This window comes from Talpa occidentalis, unplaced genomic scaffold (assembly GCF_014898055.3).
Source record: "Talpa occidentalis isolate TD23 unplaced genomic scaffold, MPIMG_talOcc4v2.1 talOcc4.2, whole genome shotgun sequence".
Lineage (NCBI taxonomy): Eukaryota > Metazoa > Chordata > Mammalia > Eulipotyphla > Talpidae > Talpa > Talpa occidentalis.
The window spans coordinates 75,422,931-75,441,620 of NW_023602073.1; the positions used below are offsets into that span (position 1 = coordinate 75,422,931).

General features: G+C 35.0%; 1 protein-coding gene across 17 annotated transcripts in view; it reads right to left on the reverse strand.

The window, feature by feature from the left end:
- Window positions 1-18,690, reverse strand: part of DST (dystonin) — a 415,236-nt gene that overhangs the window by 45,572 nt on the left and 350,974 nt on the right. For all 17 annotated transcript variants that reach the window (XM_037519891.1, XM_054698893.1, XM_037519898.1 and 14 more), the window contains 10 exons: window positions 18,089-18,248; window positions 17,562-17,888; window positions 17,007-17,091; window positions 15,510-15,751; window positions 14,358-14,564; window positions 8,094-8,213; window positions 7,819-7,926; window positions 6,050-6,268; window positions 2,216-2,419; window positions 786-1,017 (listed from right to left, as the gene is read on the reverse strand). In XM_037519891.1, coding sequence (XP_037375788.1) covers window positions 786-1,017; window positions 2,216-2,419; window positions 6,050-6,268; window positions 7,819-7,926; window positions 8,094-8,213; window positions 14,358-14,564; window positions 15,510-15,751; window positions 17,007-17,091; window positions 17,562-17,888; window positions 18,089-18,248 — 1,904 coding nt within the window. The remainder of the gene's footprint in view (window positions 1-785; window positions 1,018-2,215; window positions 2,420-6,049; window positions 6,269-7,818; window positions 7,927-8,093; window positions 8,214-14,357; window positions 14,565-15,509; window positions 15,752-17,006; window positions 17,092-17,561; window positions 17,889-18,088; window positions 18,249-18,690) is intronic.

Below are 18,690 nucleotides of genomic sequence, written 5' to 3' on the forward strand. Positions count from 1 at the left end.
GACTTAGTTTACACAGAAACAGTGATTCAATATTCTATGTATCTAAAACTGGATCATATTTTGGTTGACTCCAGTCTAGTGGGTATCGCCCCGACTGGTGGCCTATTCTACACAAATGCACCGTCTGCAGGAGTCCTGTTCCTCCTGGACCAAAGCTCTTGCGGACAAAAGTGTATGCTCAATCACAAGTAGATTAAGTTCACTAGGTTTCATGCTCACCAAGACTGGCCTTAATTCCAAAGAAAGTGAAGTAACCATGTGATTATCCAAACCAAGAATAAAGATATTTATTCAGTCCAGGAATACAACAATTTATTACATGTATTTTGGACTTGTTTCTAGAGTCCTTCTCATGAATTTCCACTAATCTATCACATGCTTTTCATTTGACCCTGAGCTCCTATCTTTCAGATGGCTGGCTCCTATCTCCCATCCATTCAGTGATAATGGATGCCATTTCTGCGGAATGGGACATAGCACCCATTATGGAGGTAGTAGAGTTGGTAATGAGAAAAAAAATCTCTAGGCCTGGTCTTATTAGTACTATGCTTTAATACATGCTTTTTGTAAAATGGCACACTTTGTGTTTAACTGGTTTATTTCAAAAACACAGGAAGACATTAATGATAGATTTATATACACAGCCCCTCAATTAAATCACAATTGCAATATGTTTTCTGAAATCTGGAATTTTTCTACATAACTGAACGGTCACTAAACAGCACTAACATTTGGAGTTGTTTTGAAAGTAAAATTCAATTGCTTTCTTATTCTGAACTTATTACCTTTGGCAGATATGTCTTTGTCAGTGCCCCCAGATCGAGCAATCATTTCCTCTCCTCTCTGTTTAAGAGTTTCATACAATGGCTGTAGCTTCTCCATGTCTACCGACACATTCTTGTTTTCACTGATTTGCTCCTTGATCTTCTCCACCTCAGCAGAGATGGAAGGTGGCTGCCTTAGTCGCTCCACAATGCGTTCCAGACTCTCAAGGATCTGGTCTATCTTGTCATGGAACTAGTGGTAAAACAGAGGGGTCATGTATGGGGAAAAGATCTGTGATACCAAACATGAATTTTTAAATGAATTTTAAAAAGGGACTAATTCTTAGTCTCTTTGTCATAATACCCATCAAAAGAGTTACATCCAGGTTGTGTATGAAACATTCCTAAAACTGTATCTTAGACATACCAATCTGTCTCTTATTACTTATACAGACCAGACTGTTTCTTCCAAATAATTGAGTGTATTCATTAAGAGATGGTATATGTCAATACATAACTATATGACAACAGCATCTTATTGCTTTATCTAGTTAAAATTCAAATTTTAAAAATTAATTTTAAATAAGTTGGCTGTTTTCTAGCAAAACAAATTGTTTTGTTCACTTTTACGGATTATTTTAGTATCCTAAAAATGCTATATTATTATGAAATAATGAAATTCATGGGCAGCTTTTATTAACGGGATTACATGGCAAAAGTTACGGATTTTCTGTACTGAAAAATGTTAAAAAATTAAATAGAGGGGCCTCCCTGGTGGTGCAGTGGTTGAGTGCTGGGCTGCGGGGCTGCCCGCAGCCTCTGCAGTGCTGGTGTGTTTCCCGGCCCTGGTCTCCGGCGAGGGTCCCACACACACACACAAAAAAAAATCTACATAATCTACATAATCCTAAATACTAAAGTAATAACTACTTGGGATTACAGAGAATGAATCATGCTCATGCCAGTAGGTGTATCTAATGATTTTAAAAACAAGCCTTGAAAACGAAAAAATTATGATTAATTTCAAGTCCACTTCTTGCAAAAATATACTTTTTAAGAAGGAAAAGATTAATTTCCAAGTTTACATTTTTTTCCTTCTTATTCATTCTATCATTCACAGTCTTACTTCTGATTGCCTTCCTGGGAGTATATTATTAATAGTGATAACCACACCTTCCTTTTTCTGTCCAAAATACTACATTCTACTCAGGATAGCATTTAAATATTTGGACAATGATGAACACTTGTCTTTTTCTTAAGTCACTGAGAATTATTTTTTATTGTCTCTAACACAAGCAAATATCATCATCAGCCAAAGACATCAATACTCAGAGTTATTGTAAAATAATAAAATAATTTTAGTTGAAATTTAATGAGGAGATCCAGGAAAATGTCTTGCCATAGTCTACTGTTTGGAAGAACCCAATCATATTTCCAGTGTAAACAATTACCTGAGTAGACTGAGAAATGGCTTCATCCAGTGCCACAGCTCGTTTTTTGACATCTTCTTTAATTTGACTGTAAAGGGTGTCAGCTGCCACATATTTCTCTTGGATAGAAAAGCCTTCCCCTGGGCTTAATTCCAGTAACTGCGGCCCAGTTTTGTTCATCTTATCTATATGAGGCTTGTGTTCAGCTATCAACTCTCGCAGTTGCTATAACAAACCAAACAGCTTCTCAGTATCTCACAGTCACACCTCCATATTACAGCTGTCTACATCCCCAATGGATCCAGCTGGCAAGCAATCCCAAACAAACACCATTCCCATCGCAAGGCATTTAACACATGATGGCACATACCACTCTTTGGCAGGAAGAGATGCCCCTGACACAAAGATTAAACAACAGTCTGGTCATGTGTAAGTCCCTCTAAGGGTACATACAAAAATGCCAGTTCAATGACATAAAGAATTCTATTATATTGATAGTTCGTTACATGTTTTATACCAAGAGCATCACATTTTGGCAGGAGTAGCAGGCCAGGATCATATTACATAAAAGCATTCTGGACTCAACATGTCCTACAGAGACCATCCTACAGAGACCAAGCCATAACTCTTGGTGTCCCTTTCTGCACACTCATGGTAGGTAGGAAGGGCAGGAGGGAGGGAGATAGGTGGGGAGGGAGTCAGCAAGGGAGGGAGGGAGGGAGACAGGGAGAGAAGATGGGAGGGAGCCGAGAGGGAGGCAGAGAGGGAGGAGGGGTTAGAAAGTTAGAGATAATACTAACAGGGCAAATTCTACAGATAAAGGTAAGTTAGGGGATTGTAAATGACAAGGCATTGTAATTATATATGTAAACCAAAATAAAATGTGTACATATATCACATTATATATGTATGTGTGAATCTATTTCATGTGCATATATATGTATGATATATACATAAAAATAAATCTATTTTTATTTTAAAATGGTAAAGGCTGCAAGCATAATTAATCAAATATATAGTCTGACATTGCTTGTATTTATGCAAAAAGATGTGACATGAATATTTTGCATATCATCATCTAACCATGAGACAATGATATTTATGCTAGTGACTGTGTGTAGAATCCACGTGGAGGCCTATTCCTTATAGGAAGATGAATAAAACTAGAATATCAACATTCCATGGAGCTAAGACATTGTGCAGTTTTTCAAGGGCCAAATCCAAAACCACTCCCAGGGAAAGCTCCACCATTGTCTAAAGGGTTCTTTAAAGTCAGCCTCCAATTTAATCAGGAGATCCAAGAGGCTGAGGAGCCTTCCATTTGGACCATATTATTGATCAGGCTCCTTAAAGAGGATTTCCTTGCCCTAACTAGGGGATAGATTTTCAAATTGTTTGTTGTTCAGTCCCTAACTAAAACTTCTCTGAAAGAAATCATATTCAGGAAAAACAATCTAATGAAAAGCTACCAATCTTCTCCTGCAAATATTTTTGTATCACTCATCAAGAAAAAAATATCAGGATGGCCACATAGCTAGATTTTTATTGAAAGGGACAACCAAAATCAGTCATGTGAATTATTTTGAAAAATAGTGAGGACACTGGTATGTTATATCATAAACAATCCCCAAGGTAATGCACTGGTTTTGAAAAGTTTTCTGAAGGTAGACTCAGCATTCATCTGCAAAAGAGCTAAATAAGCACAAATTCAACTTTTTAAAAAGGGGTTCTAATTGAACATACTGCCCATAAGAATGTGGAAGGGTCATGTCTTCAATCTAACTCCAGGGTGGTCTGGACTGAGATTATCTTATTTTTTTCATATTATTAAGTCATACCTTCTTGCTGCTTTACAAAATGGAGGTAGTAATAGTAATATTACTTCATAAACAATCTCATGGAAAGAAACATGTTATTCAAGTTATGGTTTCCATATTCCATAAAGCATGTTTATAAAACAAGCTTACCCTATGATCAAGATACTCTTAAGTAAGTGAGATTTCTGCTGAGATTTCTGGAGTTGCTTAGAATCTAGAAAGATCACATCTGTATTACACCACCAAGAGATACCTCAGCTTGTGAAGCAGTAAGATAAGCCTTTTTTTTTTTTTGACTGTTCCATGACAGACAAGAGAAAGCATACTAGATGCCTACTTGGTGGGGGCGGGGATGGGGAGGGAAGGGTGTATGTGGAAAAAGGGCCTCTTAAAAAAGGTCTTTTGCCTTTTATATACCAAATTATTCTTGGCAACATATGGTCATAAGACTCCTCATGTTGGAGATACTTATGACGCCAAGATATCTACTACTTGGTAACATAGCTCTCGGGTCATTTTTCATTACTGGCTAGATTAAACTTGAAAATATTCCCCAAAATAGCTCAAGAAAATGTTGGGCTGCAGAAAAATGCTGTTCTAGAAAGCTGCAGATTGTCTGAACAATATAAGTTATGAGATTTGATTATGGTACCCTTTATACATAAATCATGAATTTATTTTGAGAATTGAAAGATTATGCAGAAAAAAGAAAATTACTGACATTTTTTGTTCAATAATGATCCCTTTCCATTCTTCTTACAGACATAACTACTTCTTACAGACATAACTACTCAAATCACTTCACAGTAGAAGAAAACCATAGAACAATGCATATTAAAAGTCATTCAGTGGGTAGGCATCAGGATTTCCAGGATAAACCTTTAGACTAAAATTCAGCTCAATTTTACAGTTTATAAGTCTTGTTGAATGATTTAGACAGAACTCCAAAAAATTTCCATTTTGCAATACGTAGTGTTCTCTCAACATTCTCTTCTAAACAAATACTTCAGTTAGAGATATTCTTCAATGCCATTGCATTAAAGAAGTAAACAAACAAGATTAATAAGGATGTCACATACTTCAAACAATGATGCAATATACCCAGAGTTAAACTTTTCTCACATGTGTGCGATGCTCGCGCACGTGCGCGCGCGCGCACACACACACACACAGAGGACAATATCAAGAGTACATCTTGTACTGATCTGGAAAAGGGACTAGGTTCCATAAATAGCAAGAATTCCCATTTTTTCCTGACAGTCTTAAACCTCTCTCACTCAAACCCTTCCAAAATTTTAAGTTATATTAACATTCAAGTGACTGCTGAAATGAAGGATTGCTTTATAATGTTATTTTACATATGTTTATATTTGCAGATATAAATTCCAGTTAACTCATGTATACTTAAAGGAGCAGAGAACTTAAAGAGTTCCATGCACAGAAGGCAGGGAAAAAATGGAAGCAATTTGACTTTATACATCAACATGTTTCTTTCTCATGGTTAGTTTTCACAATCACTATTGCTATTTTCACATATTAATTACATTGCACATTTTCTCCAACTTCAGTGGCCTTGTACACACAATACTGCTTTGATATATTTCCACTCTTCACTTTCATTCAAGATGACTCTAAGCACTACAAATTAAAACCTAGTCAACAAATATAAATTAAAATTACTTTAAAAACATATTTCTCTAATATTTTAAAATGTGAATTTTGTTTTTGTACCTAAATTGTTCATACTATGGCCACACTATTTCATAAAAGTTCTGACACAATTGACATACACAGTATGACTCTTCCTACAAAGTCTTCAATCTTTAAATCTGATTAACAGATAAATAACTGTTAACAAATAAAGTAAACTCACTTGAGGAAACAAATTATGAGGTAAACAAATTTTGCAGACCATAACACGGTATTACTAAAATGTCCTAATTGTGTAAGGAAGGTATCTAATCACATTTTAAAACACCATAAAAATCACAAATTTCTTTTAGTGGAAATATAACATTCTCCTTTACCCTAGGCTTACCCGATGTTCTTCCTGTTGTTGTCTTAGAGTTTCATATTCAAGGGCTGGGGCAGGAAGCTGAGAGATAATTCTTTGTGTTTCTGTAAGCCATGGCCAAAGTTCTTCATATGTTTCCCAGAATTGGTTAACCAGGGACTGTGCCCTTTCTAACTGTAGGTACCTCTCTGAGTTTGTCTGGCAGATGTTATCATAGTTCTTCAAAACTTTGTCCAGTTTATTCTAGAAAATAAGATGATGACATGGTTTAACTGGTTTTTATGGTGGTCAGGCAAGTCAAGGAGAACACATTCTCCAGAATGGTTTATGCAGAGATATATACCCATAGCTAAGTAGGCACTCAAAAATGTATATAAAATTAATAAATCAATAAATAAAAGCTTTTAGATTTTAATTGCTTGAATGGATAGAAGTTTATATTTAAGTCCTCTAGTTCACTGATGTTGTTGTATATGACAGGATTACCTTTCCTTTTTCAGACTGAATAATATTCTACTGTAAAGTACTCTTTCAACAAATAAATTTTTCATACAGATGGAAAAAAATAGCAAAATGTGGATACACCTTCAAAGTACAACAATTAGAAATCAGGCTAATAAATTATGATATACAATGGAATTTTTAATTCAGTTATCAAAAATCATGGAGTTTAATGGTAAACTTCTTAAAAAAACAATATTAGGTGGCAAAACAGAAAATATAAACAAACACATAATAAGCAAAATTCTCCAGTCACTCAAATAATGTCCTCTATGTTAAAAAGAAAAGTCTCATAGAAGGTTAGCAACATTTATGTTACTTACTAGAGGAAAAAACAAGGATTACCTTGTGAAAATGAAATTTTAAGAGAAACTGCTAGTTAGAAAATTAATTACATATGTTAGAATCAAAGAAGGTTATGATAGACATTGATTTTATGGAATGGTCATAGTGATCGAGATATTGGCATAAATTTATATTACAAATTAATAGCAAAAGATAAAGCACAATAGTAATCTAAACCATAGAATGACCCAGAAATTATTTTACTTGATCTGTACTTTTCATGTCAGAATCTCTGCAAAAAGTTATACCTTAAAAGCAATGCATAGCCTTTAAAATGTGATCTTATAAAAAAAATGTGATCTTCGCATAGACATTTAATAAAACTTTTTGCTGTGAGATATTTTCCTACCAAAAGGTTTAATACAAATTCATTTTTTTAGGCTGCTCAGATGTCTGAATATGAATTGAACTAAACATTTTTACTTGTTACTGGTTTTCATCACCCTAAAAGATCACTAAAGCTAAGAGGTTTCCTAAAGTATTCAACTCATTCTTTCCCTATGTATCAACAGCTTACTGTAATTTTATACAGAATGGATTTCAGCACTAGATAGAACTACATTTTGGTTCTGTTTCAGGTCAAGAGATCCCAATGTTCCTGAAACATATAAATAAGAGCTGGCATTTACAATAGCAATATTTACTGATAACACTGGCAATAATATATAGCTAACCTTAACTGGATGCTTTATGAGTGCCAGTTATTGGAAGTCTCAAATCTTAAGTTTTTATGTCTATTAAGAAAGGGTGCCATTAGGATGATATCCCTTAAGGAATATTCCTTTCATTGCTGTTCTGTGAACTTGAAAAATTCTTATTTAAGACTAATGATTTAACTGTTAAAATGGCAGCCTTGGATAAAGGAAAATTACTTTTCTAGGACTGAAAGCTCAGTGCATACTATTAATTCAAGAATCTCACTACCATTCATGTTGATAAGATAATACCTTCATGGATTGCTTTTCCTCTTCACTGCATGTGGTCATGATTTTATGTCCAGATTTCACAAGTTCATCAATAATATCCTTGTGTCTCAAAATCTCCATGGTGAATGTCTGTGATTTACCAATACAAAGATTTTTTAAAAAAAGAGACCAAAATATAAACATTTAGGCAAAGAAGCTAAAAATACCAAATTACAAAATAAATCATGCAAGCACATTTTCTAGACTTGCAGCACACTAGCAAATACTTTAGATGCAAATGGAAATGTATTCTTCACCTTCTGAACCTGAAGCTGAGCAGAGGTCTGGTCTTGCTCAAGCCTGATGTCACCCAGAGACATCAATTTCTTTTCTGTTTCTGTAATCCAGGATAACTCAGCATCAGCTGCTTGGTCAAACTAAACAAAAGATAAATTATTAGGTTAGCAAATTCCTGTAACTGGTGCCAGAAAAATACCTATCTACATTTTTTTTAAATATCTTATTACATAACTGGAAAATATGAGCTTATCTCTTCATGGTATCCTGAAATAATTTATGACAATGACTGAAGTTACAAAGAAAGTAGTGTTTTCTATAGAGTAAACACAAAATCTTGAAACATGTTGAATCTGTTATGCTGTATTAGTGACTTCAGAACATCTGACATTGTTGCCTTCTTTTCTGGTAGTTGTAAGAATTTGTTAGGTGTTATAAATGAGTTGAACAGCTATAAAAGTCAATAGCTGGATGCCATCTCTCAGTCATTTCATCTGTGATTTTAACCCATGTGCAGTTAGCAATCTGAGTCACAATTCTGCACAAAAAGAATGAAATGTTCTCATTTATTATACACACACACACGCACGCACACATATAAATGTGTGTAAAATATATCTCTATGTATGCAGAGTATTCTCCAAAATGTCTCATGTATAATTTTTAACATCTAATTTAATGCTTGCTGAAATCATTTTCTAGAGCATTCTTAAATTTTTTAAGGGATTTTCTTTTTTGGATCATAACAAAATTCATGAATATGGTAGAAATTCATAACATAAAGGAAAATACATGAAGAAAATTAAAACCTGGAGCTACTGTTTTCATTTATTATGAACATTTCCTATATCACATTCTTTTAAATGAGATATTAAAATGCCATCACTATATTCTAGCATACCTGAGTATTTTCGGTTAGGTTCTCCTGCATTTCTTTGCTATTATATAAACAACCCTATAATGAATATCTTTTATGTAAATCTCTGTTGGTATCTCTAATTAGTTCCTTAGGGTGGATTCCTAAAAGTTGGCTACTGAATCAAAGAGGTTGAACATTTTCAAGACCTTGCATCAGATAAGGTATTGCAGCAGCTATCAAATGTGCAAAGTAGACAAGTAACACCACAAGCACCAATGATAAATGGTAACCAATATGGCCTTAGATGGAAGACTTAATGGAGATGGATTCTGTCAGTATTCAACAAGTGCTACATTGACAGAACTTGTCATTTTTTTCAGAGAACCTGGAAATCCAGATGAAGGTAGATTAAGAAGATGGCGATAAGAAATTAAATTGGAAAATAATTAACATTTTGAAACACTATGGAACATTATACAGACTCATGCAAAGATGGCAGCAGTTGGATTTTTCCTGTCCTCATATAAAAGATCTGGGAAAATCAGAAATGTAATAGGGGCAAAAATAAAAATCTTAGATTTACCTTTTAAAACTCAATTACATGAGGATTTGAAAGGGAAGACAGGGCTTAACAGACCTTTACCAACAGTCCCTAGAAATGCTACTGGAACAAATTCTGAGTATAAACCAACATCTACCAAAAAATGATACAAAGTCAGGCTGCTTGAGACTGGTAAAGTGCTTGGGTTGGGCTCTCCTGTCACAGCTTTCAGAGGCTCAAAGACATGCTAACACTGTTCTAGACAGAAAATCAGAGCTTTATCATCAGAGCTCCCATACAAGGCAGTACTTTCAAAATGACTATATGTACATTCATGTAGTCAAGCAGAATGATTTTTCCTACATTTCCCATAACATTATACATCATTATTCAAAAAATGTATCCACAAGGCTCATGGTTTGTGTGTGATGGCATTAATAAAGGTTTTGCTCACTGATCTATTAATTTTTCTGCTATTGTAACAAATTAGAACAATGTAGATTCCAGAAGGAATTTCGATAAACCACTTGAAAAATTCTATCTTAATCTGGTTTAGTTATTTTTATAATAGTATTTCATTTCAAATGTAATTTACCTATGCCAATTACTAATAAATGTGAAAAATGATTAAAAAAAACCCATTTCATAAGTCAATCCAACTGCTTCAAATGTGGAAAATGTTTCATAAAAAACAAGTGGAAGAATCTTCCATGCCTGGAATATTAGCTTTTAAGTCATATACAATGAAGCTGCAAAATTTGAACTAGTGTAGAACCTGATTACGTGACTCTGTACAAAAACAAGTAAAACATCCCTTTCTACTGGAGTACAAATGCTATGAAATATCTTAATAAAATTTAACATTCATTATTTTTCTTCTACTGGTCCTAAAAAAATAAAGTGATACACCATCCATCTTGTTTGTGTTCATGCTATTTTTAGCATTTATATGACAGTCCTAATAAAGAAACTTAGGCTATAACTGTTAGTATTAGTTTAATACTGAGTCTCCCTCCCTTAAAGTAAGTATCCAGTGAAAAACTGTGTGATGATACCATCCAAGCTGCCAAAATGAAAAACTGAAACAAACACTATTTCTTTAACCAAGGCAAACATTTGCTCTGCTAAAAGAAAACAAGACTTCAAGGAGAAATTTCCTTTGTCCCTTTTAAGAAATTTTTTTATTAAATAAGCAAATATTTATTGTTTAACAACAAATAGAACAGCCATAGGGTCGACATGAAGTAACCTAGATATATATCAAGGCATTTTAGGTCTATGATGCATCCTAGTGAATTCATAATGTGTATGTTTCTAATTGACTATAAAAACTGCATATTTTACATGTGAGCAACATGGAAGGTAAGATCACTAGACCAAATTTTGATAAATTTCTTTACCACTTATTCAGGTAGCAAACATTGACTTTAATTGATTTTGATGTATTACCTTCAAGTTGTAGGTAATCTCAGTAATAACTACATTCTAGGAACTATTTTAAGTATCATCAGTGGAACCTAAGCATTAAATGTAGCTACTGTAACTCCTAATACACAATTGAATTAGCATTTCAGAAATTTCCTACAACTTAGTGAAAGACATTTTAAACATCTGTCTCCAAATATTCCTGAAAAACACAAACTGTAATGGTTCAGCTTTCTACTGCACAGACCATTCAAAATGCTTAACATAATATCTCCTTTAATCCTGACAGCAATTAACATGGATAATGAGAAAACTATAGAGGAAAGGAGTTAATTAACTTAACAGAGATTGTCCACTTAGTCAATGTTGCACATGAGATCCAAACGTTGATCTGACTTCAAAGACCACTCTTACTTGCCATGTTAAGTCACCTGTGCATGTATGCAGTTTAGGTTTCGTGAACTCAAAATATTCATGCGATTTCAACATAAATGGACTCAAATGCCATCGTAGTCAATATGTAGTCAATATTTCAACATTTCTCCAATCTCTGACAAATCGCTTTCATACTTATTTAGGTTTTTCTTGAGTGAGAACTCAAGTTTAAGACAGTAAGAGGGATAACTGAACCTTAACCTCCAGGACATCCTTTTACTCCCTTCCCCTGGCTGTGGATCTTATCACTTTCTTTTGATTAGCATTTCCTTCCATTTTGCTTAGCATTATTCATAATACAGCCCGTATTTTCCCACCCCAACACCTGGAGGGTCTAAGCAAATCTCACTTCCGTGGGGGAAGTTTCCTTCAAGTTTTTTGAAAGAAATAAACAGGCCAATTATTTTCCTCCAAGGTTGATTCCTAATGATCCAATGAGTTGTTTATTTTAATAGTCCTCAAATCACTTAGGTGCCTTTATATTGGGTTATTAGGCCTGTTTTAAAATGTCAAGCAATTAGAACTGCTGAAAAGAGCCTGGAATTCCCAAACCCAGTGAAAATCATACAATTTAGCAACTTTTGATAACAGTACATTTTACTTTTTAAGAGGCAAAGGATGATAACAACAAATCTGGAGAGGATGTGGAGATAAAGGAACCCTCTTACACTGTCGGTGGTAATGCAAAATTATCCAGCCACTATGGAAAGCTGTGTGGAGGTTCCTCAGAACACCACAAATGGATCTACCATATGATCCAGTGACTCCACTCCTAGAAATCTACCCCCAAAACATAAAAACACAGATTCAAAAGGAAACCTGAACTCCTATGTTCATTGCAGCATTATTTACAATAGCTGAGATATGGAAACAACCTAAATGTCCAAAAACAGATGAACGGATCAAGAAGATGTGACATATATACATAATGGGGCACAATTCAGCAAACAAAAAAGATAAACTCATGCCATTTGTGGCAATATGGATGAAGCCTGAAGGGATTATGTTAGTCAAAATAAGTCAGAAGAAAAATGACAAATATTAGATGGTTTCACTTATATGTAGAATATAGAGAAACCAAACAAAAGGTCAAGAAAAAGACAAAATTAGCAAGCTGACCATAGATCTGAGGCATACAGCAAGGGACAGGGAAGGAGGGGGTCAAAACTGGTGAGGGAAGGACACAAGAGAATATGGCATTGGTTCATGGGTAATATGGTAGCAGGAGAACTAAGGGGACTACAACCTATCATCGAACTAACCAACCATAGTCAACTTCTCAAGAAAATCTTACTTCTAAGGAAACAGAACACTTGTTATTGAAAGAAGTCTTCAGTGACAATGCTAAAATGTTCAAATAAATTTTGGTATAAAAATTCGGTATTTTCCTTTTTCTTTCTGGCTTTGGACCAGGAAAAAGACTAATTATAATAAAGTAAAAATCAAAATCAACAAGCAACTATGAACCAGAGAGACACACTATGGGGGGTGGGGAGGTAGGATGGGGTAGGAGGAAGTAGGATCAAAACAAGGGGGGGTGGGAATTGTATAGGGACTATAATCAAGATGAAAATGCATACATTGTGGGCCTCCCTGGTGGCGCAACGGTTGAGCGCTGGGTTGAGAAGCTGCCTGAAGCCTCTGCAGCGCCAGTTTGATCCCCGGCTGCTCCCCGGCCACCGGAGGAGGGTCCCACATGGCACACAGACCTCCTTCCGCCCGATGCTCCCCTCAGCAGTGTATTTCAGTCCTTCTGCCTGCTCTGCTCCCCACTCTGGCTCTGGTGAATTCTCTCACCCTCCCGCGCTTCTGACTGTACCCAGTGCTTGTATAAATAAATAAATAAATCTTTAAAAAAATGCATATATTGTGCAAAAATGAAAAATGATGTAAAATATATAAAAAATGAAAAAAAATCAGTATTTTCAAATAGTTGGAATTAACTTCACAAACATACTCATTTTCCTATAATGAGCATACAAATTTGTGCAAACTTTGAAATCAGAGCCATGCAAATACACTCCTCAGGCATGAGTGCACTTCCCCTGACAAAAATTTCTTAAGCAGGCCTTTTGCTATCAATGTGTTTCATCAGCTTTTGTGATTCTACACCATAGCACTAAAATGAGGAGTATAGCATTATGTTTTATAACTATGTAAGTTACACTTTTATGGCAACTTTAGAAAATTAATTTTGGATGCTCCCACACAATCTGCTTGATTTGTGTTTCTTGCTTTGGCTTGTAAAAACTTAGTAATATACTTTCCCAAGCTTTGCTCTAAAGTATACTGCAATGCCATACTTAACCCCATCACATAAAGTTTGCTGAAAGAATCTAATGATTTAATGTAAATACTCAAAGACTTCAATAAAAGTTAATCAAAACATGTATTATAAACATCTGTATCTAGACTCCTACGAGTTGCTCACAGTTTTCTAAGAGGAGGTATGGTTAAAGATAGGGTGCCTATAAAACTCTATAAAATTATAAACACTGTGAGTTATAGAGAGGTTAGAAACTATCATTTTCCCCCCTTAGTCACCTTAAAAAAACAAAACTCTGCATTACCAACACAACTGCTTTCCTTTTAGAGAGGAAACATCTCTTTACCATGTCTTCACGTAAATGCACAATTAATGCTGACTTATATAACTCAAAATGATTACTCAGATAAAAGTTGGACTGAGGCATAAAGGCATAAAATTAACATTAGCAAAGTGCATAAATGTAGACAAAAAAACATTTTATTTGTAAAGCGGGGCTGATCTTCCCCAAGGCTGATTTGCTAAGGCTAAGTCAGGGGAACAATGAGGCAGATGGCGGTTAACAATGTACTGATCAGCCCTGCCCTGGCACTCAGATGTCAAAGTAACCCAATCAAATTCTTTTCAAAATCCTCCTTTCATTTGTGAAGCATAACAAATGATTGGAAACACTATTAAGAGAAATCTTTGTTCAGGTAAGAGCTCCGGGAACAATTGGAGAAAATTTATTGCTTAGACAACACACCACTTGTCCCTACCTGCTGTGACCTCAGAATGGCAGCATCGATCTCCTCCACCTTCTGAGTGATGGTGTTGCTCACTAAGTGGTAGCGCTCATTGTCCTCAGCCACCATTTTTTCAAGTCCTTCCCTTGCCCTCCACGGTACCAGTTCCAGTAAAGCATTGCTCACTTCATTGAGGGAGTCCAATAAGGCTTTGCTGTTTTTAGTTTCCTTTTTTAATTCCTGAAAACAGAATTTAAAAAAAAAAACATGCAAATCTGTGGGTAATACCAAAGAGTCTGAACTTTTCCTTTAATTGTCCTTGGGGTTAAAGTCCTTTGCAGGCAAATAATGGGGTGTTTTGGCCCCTCAGTTTCAATTAAGCTTTACAGACCTTTATTATTTAAAGCTATTTTGCAAAAAGAGAAAGTGTTTCCTGAGAAGTTCCAAAGGAAAACTTAGTCATTTGTCAACAAGGCAAGATTTTATCTTTGATATTTAACATAAATGTATAAAATTTGGGAAACAAAACCAAGTTAACATGTATTAGTCTTTGCCTTCTGGTAACCTCTACATAATTGGCTAACAGAAAAACAAAATAAAAAGGAAGAATCCAAGCCAGAATTAAGTGACCCTCAAAATGAGGACATACTGGCTTTAAATCATTCTAGTTGAAGCACTGTATGGTCAGGGAGCCTGACCTCTCCAACTCCCTCTCACTCACATATGATTATGCCTCAGGGTTGATAAAAACAAAGGCTGCTATGTGAAAAAAAGAATGTTTCACATGGTAGAGTAGTATTTTTGCAATATAATAAGTAAAACCACCACATGCTATGCATCTAATACAGTTATTCTAATCAAATAACATACATCTCTGAAACAATGACCATTTTCCTACCCTCCTCATCCCCCAGGTATTCATCATTCTGTCTCTTGTGTAATAAACTGTACTCACAACCCTAAGTCTCTGGAAACACATTACAATATACTTATAATACAGTGTTCTCATTTCTGGATTTCTAAATGTTTAAACAGTTGTTCTGCTGGCAATTTTCATAGGGTCCCTTCCCACCAAGGCATCCTTCAGCATATTAGTAATGACATGAGACAAGTACGTCATTCCTCTGTGAATAAGACTCCTCAAAAGATAACAAACTGATCCAAAATGTATAAAACAAAGCTTACTTTTTGTCTCACTTGAGCTTGGCTTGCTGCTTCTCCCTTCAGAACCTGAGTTTCATATGAAAGTAATTCCACCTCCACTTTGTCCAGCCAGGTGCAGAGCTCTTCATGTGTGGAGTGTAGCCGCCGTGCGAGCTGCAGTGCCTGCTCCAGAGTCTTGGCTACATCCGTGCTCAATTTAGTAATGTCTTTGTACCTTGCTTTAATGGCTTCCAATTTATCTTGAATTATTAAAACTTCATCACCTAAAATTTCAAAGGCATGTTACATCTCACAGAAGGGAAATAAAAGGTAGAGGGTTTCTTCAGACCTTATTGTACAATGATGATATTTTCTGTGGGATTAAAAAAAAGGAAACTTTTTTTCTAAAGACGATCTGACCCTAGAGAAGCCCTTATCTGAATTTTAATATTTCCCAAGATTCTGGAAAATCTGAACGGTGCTGAAAATGCAAATATGAAAACTGGAAAGGGCTACAGACCCTTCAGTTATGTGGAAAACATCACTCTGCATCTATCTGGAGGGTGCTTTGAGTTTTCAAGCATAGGAGTTAAGAACTTCCTGCATTCAAATACTTACCTTGTGGCTTTTTACCTATATAAGACACTCAACCTCTCTTTGCCCTTTGTGAGTCATCATTACAGGGAATAAGAATAGATACTAAATCATAAGGTTGGGACAAAAACTCAATGAATTTATATTTGCAAAATGTTTGTAACAGTGCCTGACTAGCACATGTATGTGCATGTGTGCACACACATACACATGTACACACATTTCACATATATTTTATTAACAAATTTATATGTACACATACATATTTTGTTTTGACATTTTTTAGAACTATCAAACTCATCTGTACTATACCAGTATGTCCTCACTTGTCTCAACTTTGGATCAGAGAAATCATATCATGGGCTTTAGAATTCTAGTTCAAGGCTCTAGATACTATATTGAATTCCTCCAACTCATAATTACTCCCACCACACACATATACTAAACTGTGAAACATAAATCTACAGCCAAGGAAATTATTAAAACAAGTTATACATCCTATATAGTGAGTTTAAGCATGGAGACATGGAAAGAGCCAAAGTATGTGTCACGAAACATAATCACAATCTATCTGTAAATTAAAAGATATTTGTTGACAGCCCATGTGCTAATCTAGAATAACTGCTGTTCACAAGTGGAAAACTAATATAATTCTACTATAGAGTTAGGCTTTTCTAACCATCTCCTGGGCCACAGCACTGTATGTTATGAGTAACTCACACAACTTCCATGAAAAAAAAAAAAAAGAATTCAAGTGAGATCATGAGAAAACAAGTGAGATCCTATCCAAAATCCCCCTGATTGGTTTTCAAAGCATTCTCCAGAATGAAGTCTTCGAGTGGCCCAAAAATTATAAAGTGTTTTATTTTTCTCCCTGCCGAAAATATTTGGAAAGCAATGCAAAATGCTAACAGCATGATTATTTGGTTTAGAATATGATCTCACCTGTTGTTTGTTTAAGTAGTTCTAGTCCATTTAGTAATGCCTGGTCAACATCTTGTTTTCTGAGTAAGATGTCCTCTTGCAGAACCTAAAACACAGGAACCAATTTTATGTGGGGAAAAAGTTTAAATTAACATTGGTATTAATTAATATAAGAAAATTTTAATTAGGTTTCAAAGAGATATATTTGGGTAATAATAGTCACTAAATTCCCATGTCAACCCCCTTCTCACCATTGTGGGCCAAGTCTGATGTTCAACTACCACAACCCACACCACTCAATTTTTCAGAAAAGACTGAGGGCCCTTTGAGAAAGGCTAAATGGAGGTGCTGGCATACTGGTTAATTATGGGTCTTTGGATAAGACAATAAATTAACAAATGAAAAGTGAAATATCCAGCTACTTTCAACAGTGACTGTGTATCTGAATACACAGGCAGTCTTTTTTGAGTATAAAATTCTTATGAATCATAATAAAATAAAATAACACATAAATAATGGAAGACCAAGGAAATGACAACAGAAATAAATAAAATAAAATAAAATAAATCAAAATACCAGAAGTTCAGACTGCTGCTTCCACAGGCCCTCAGTGCTGCAATCCTGGACTGAGAGCTTGCTTAGTTTGTCATGCACTTCATTCAGCCAATTCATCAACTCAACTTCATCTTCCCCAAAAATCTTAGCATTACATAAAGCCTGCTGGAGGAGCTCAGACCTGCTGTGACTTTTCTCTTGAATCTCAATGTACCACACTTGAGAGGAGTCTAATTTATTCTGCACCATATCTTTATCCTCCCTGGAGCTCAAAACCTTTAAGGACTGGCCAATGCTAACAGCCTGGTGTAAGTGTTTATTATGATTGATGATGTCATCTTCTAAAGCCTAAATGAAGTTTAAAAAAAGAGAGGAAAAAATAAACAAGGACAAATAAAAATGAAAACATAAACAGAACAAAAGGATGGAATTTGAAATGGGTTTAATTTGAAATATGCATAACAAAACAATAGTACATAACTCAAATTTATGTCATAAAACAACAAAATGGAAAACTGAATCTTACTAATGTGTGATTGGTATCTTACTTTATGCTGCGCAATTTGTTCCTCAAGTTTAGACGCCTGGGTTCCTATGGGCTCACAATTTGCCAGCTTCTTTTCTATGGTCGTAAGCCACTCATTCAGTGGTTCTAAGGTTTCATGAAATTGCTGTGCTACCACGGAGATACCTTCCAATTGACGATTCCTATAAATGTGCCAAGATAAAGGTCATTTAGGGATGAAGAATGTGTGAAATATTCAACAAAAATTTCACTCCTGCTGCTGCATTCTATTCTAAACATTTTTTGTAGAAAACATCTAAGGTTAAAATAGAATCTCTCACATTTAAAAGACATGTTAAAATAGTTCTCCTATTAAGTAAAATTAAAGTTGAAGAACAGACCAGACTTAAGTGCCTGAATGTCAACAAAATCTCAAGTAACTTGGCTATGATACAAGTATAATAGTTATAATAATAATTATGTATAATAACAGCAGCAATAATAATGACAATAATAAGCAATATTTAAAGAACACATATTCTGTGCCAGATGCTGTTTTAAGTGCTTTATATATTAATTGCCCTCAATCAGAGCACCAATTACTGACATGGCTTTAATCAAATGGTAAAAATATGTATCTCAAGA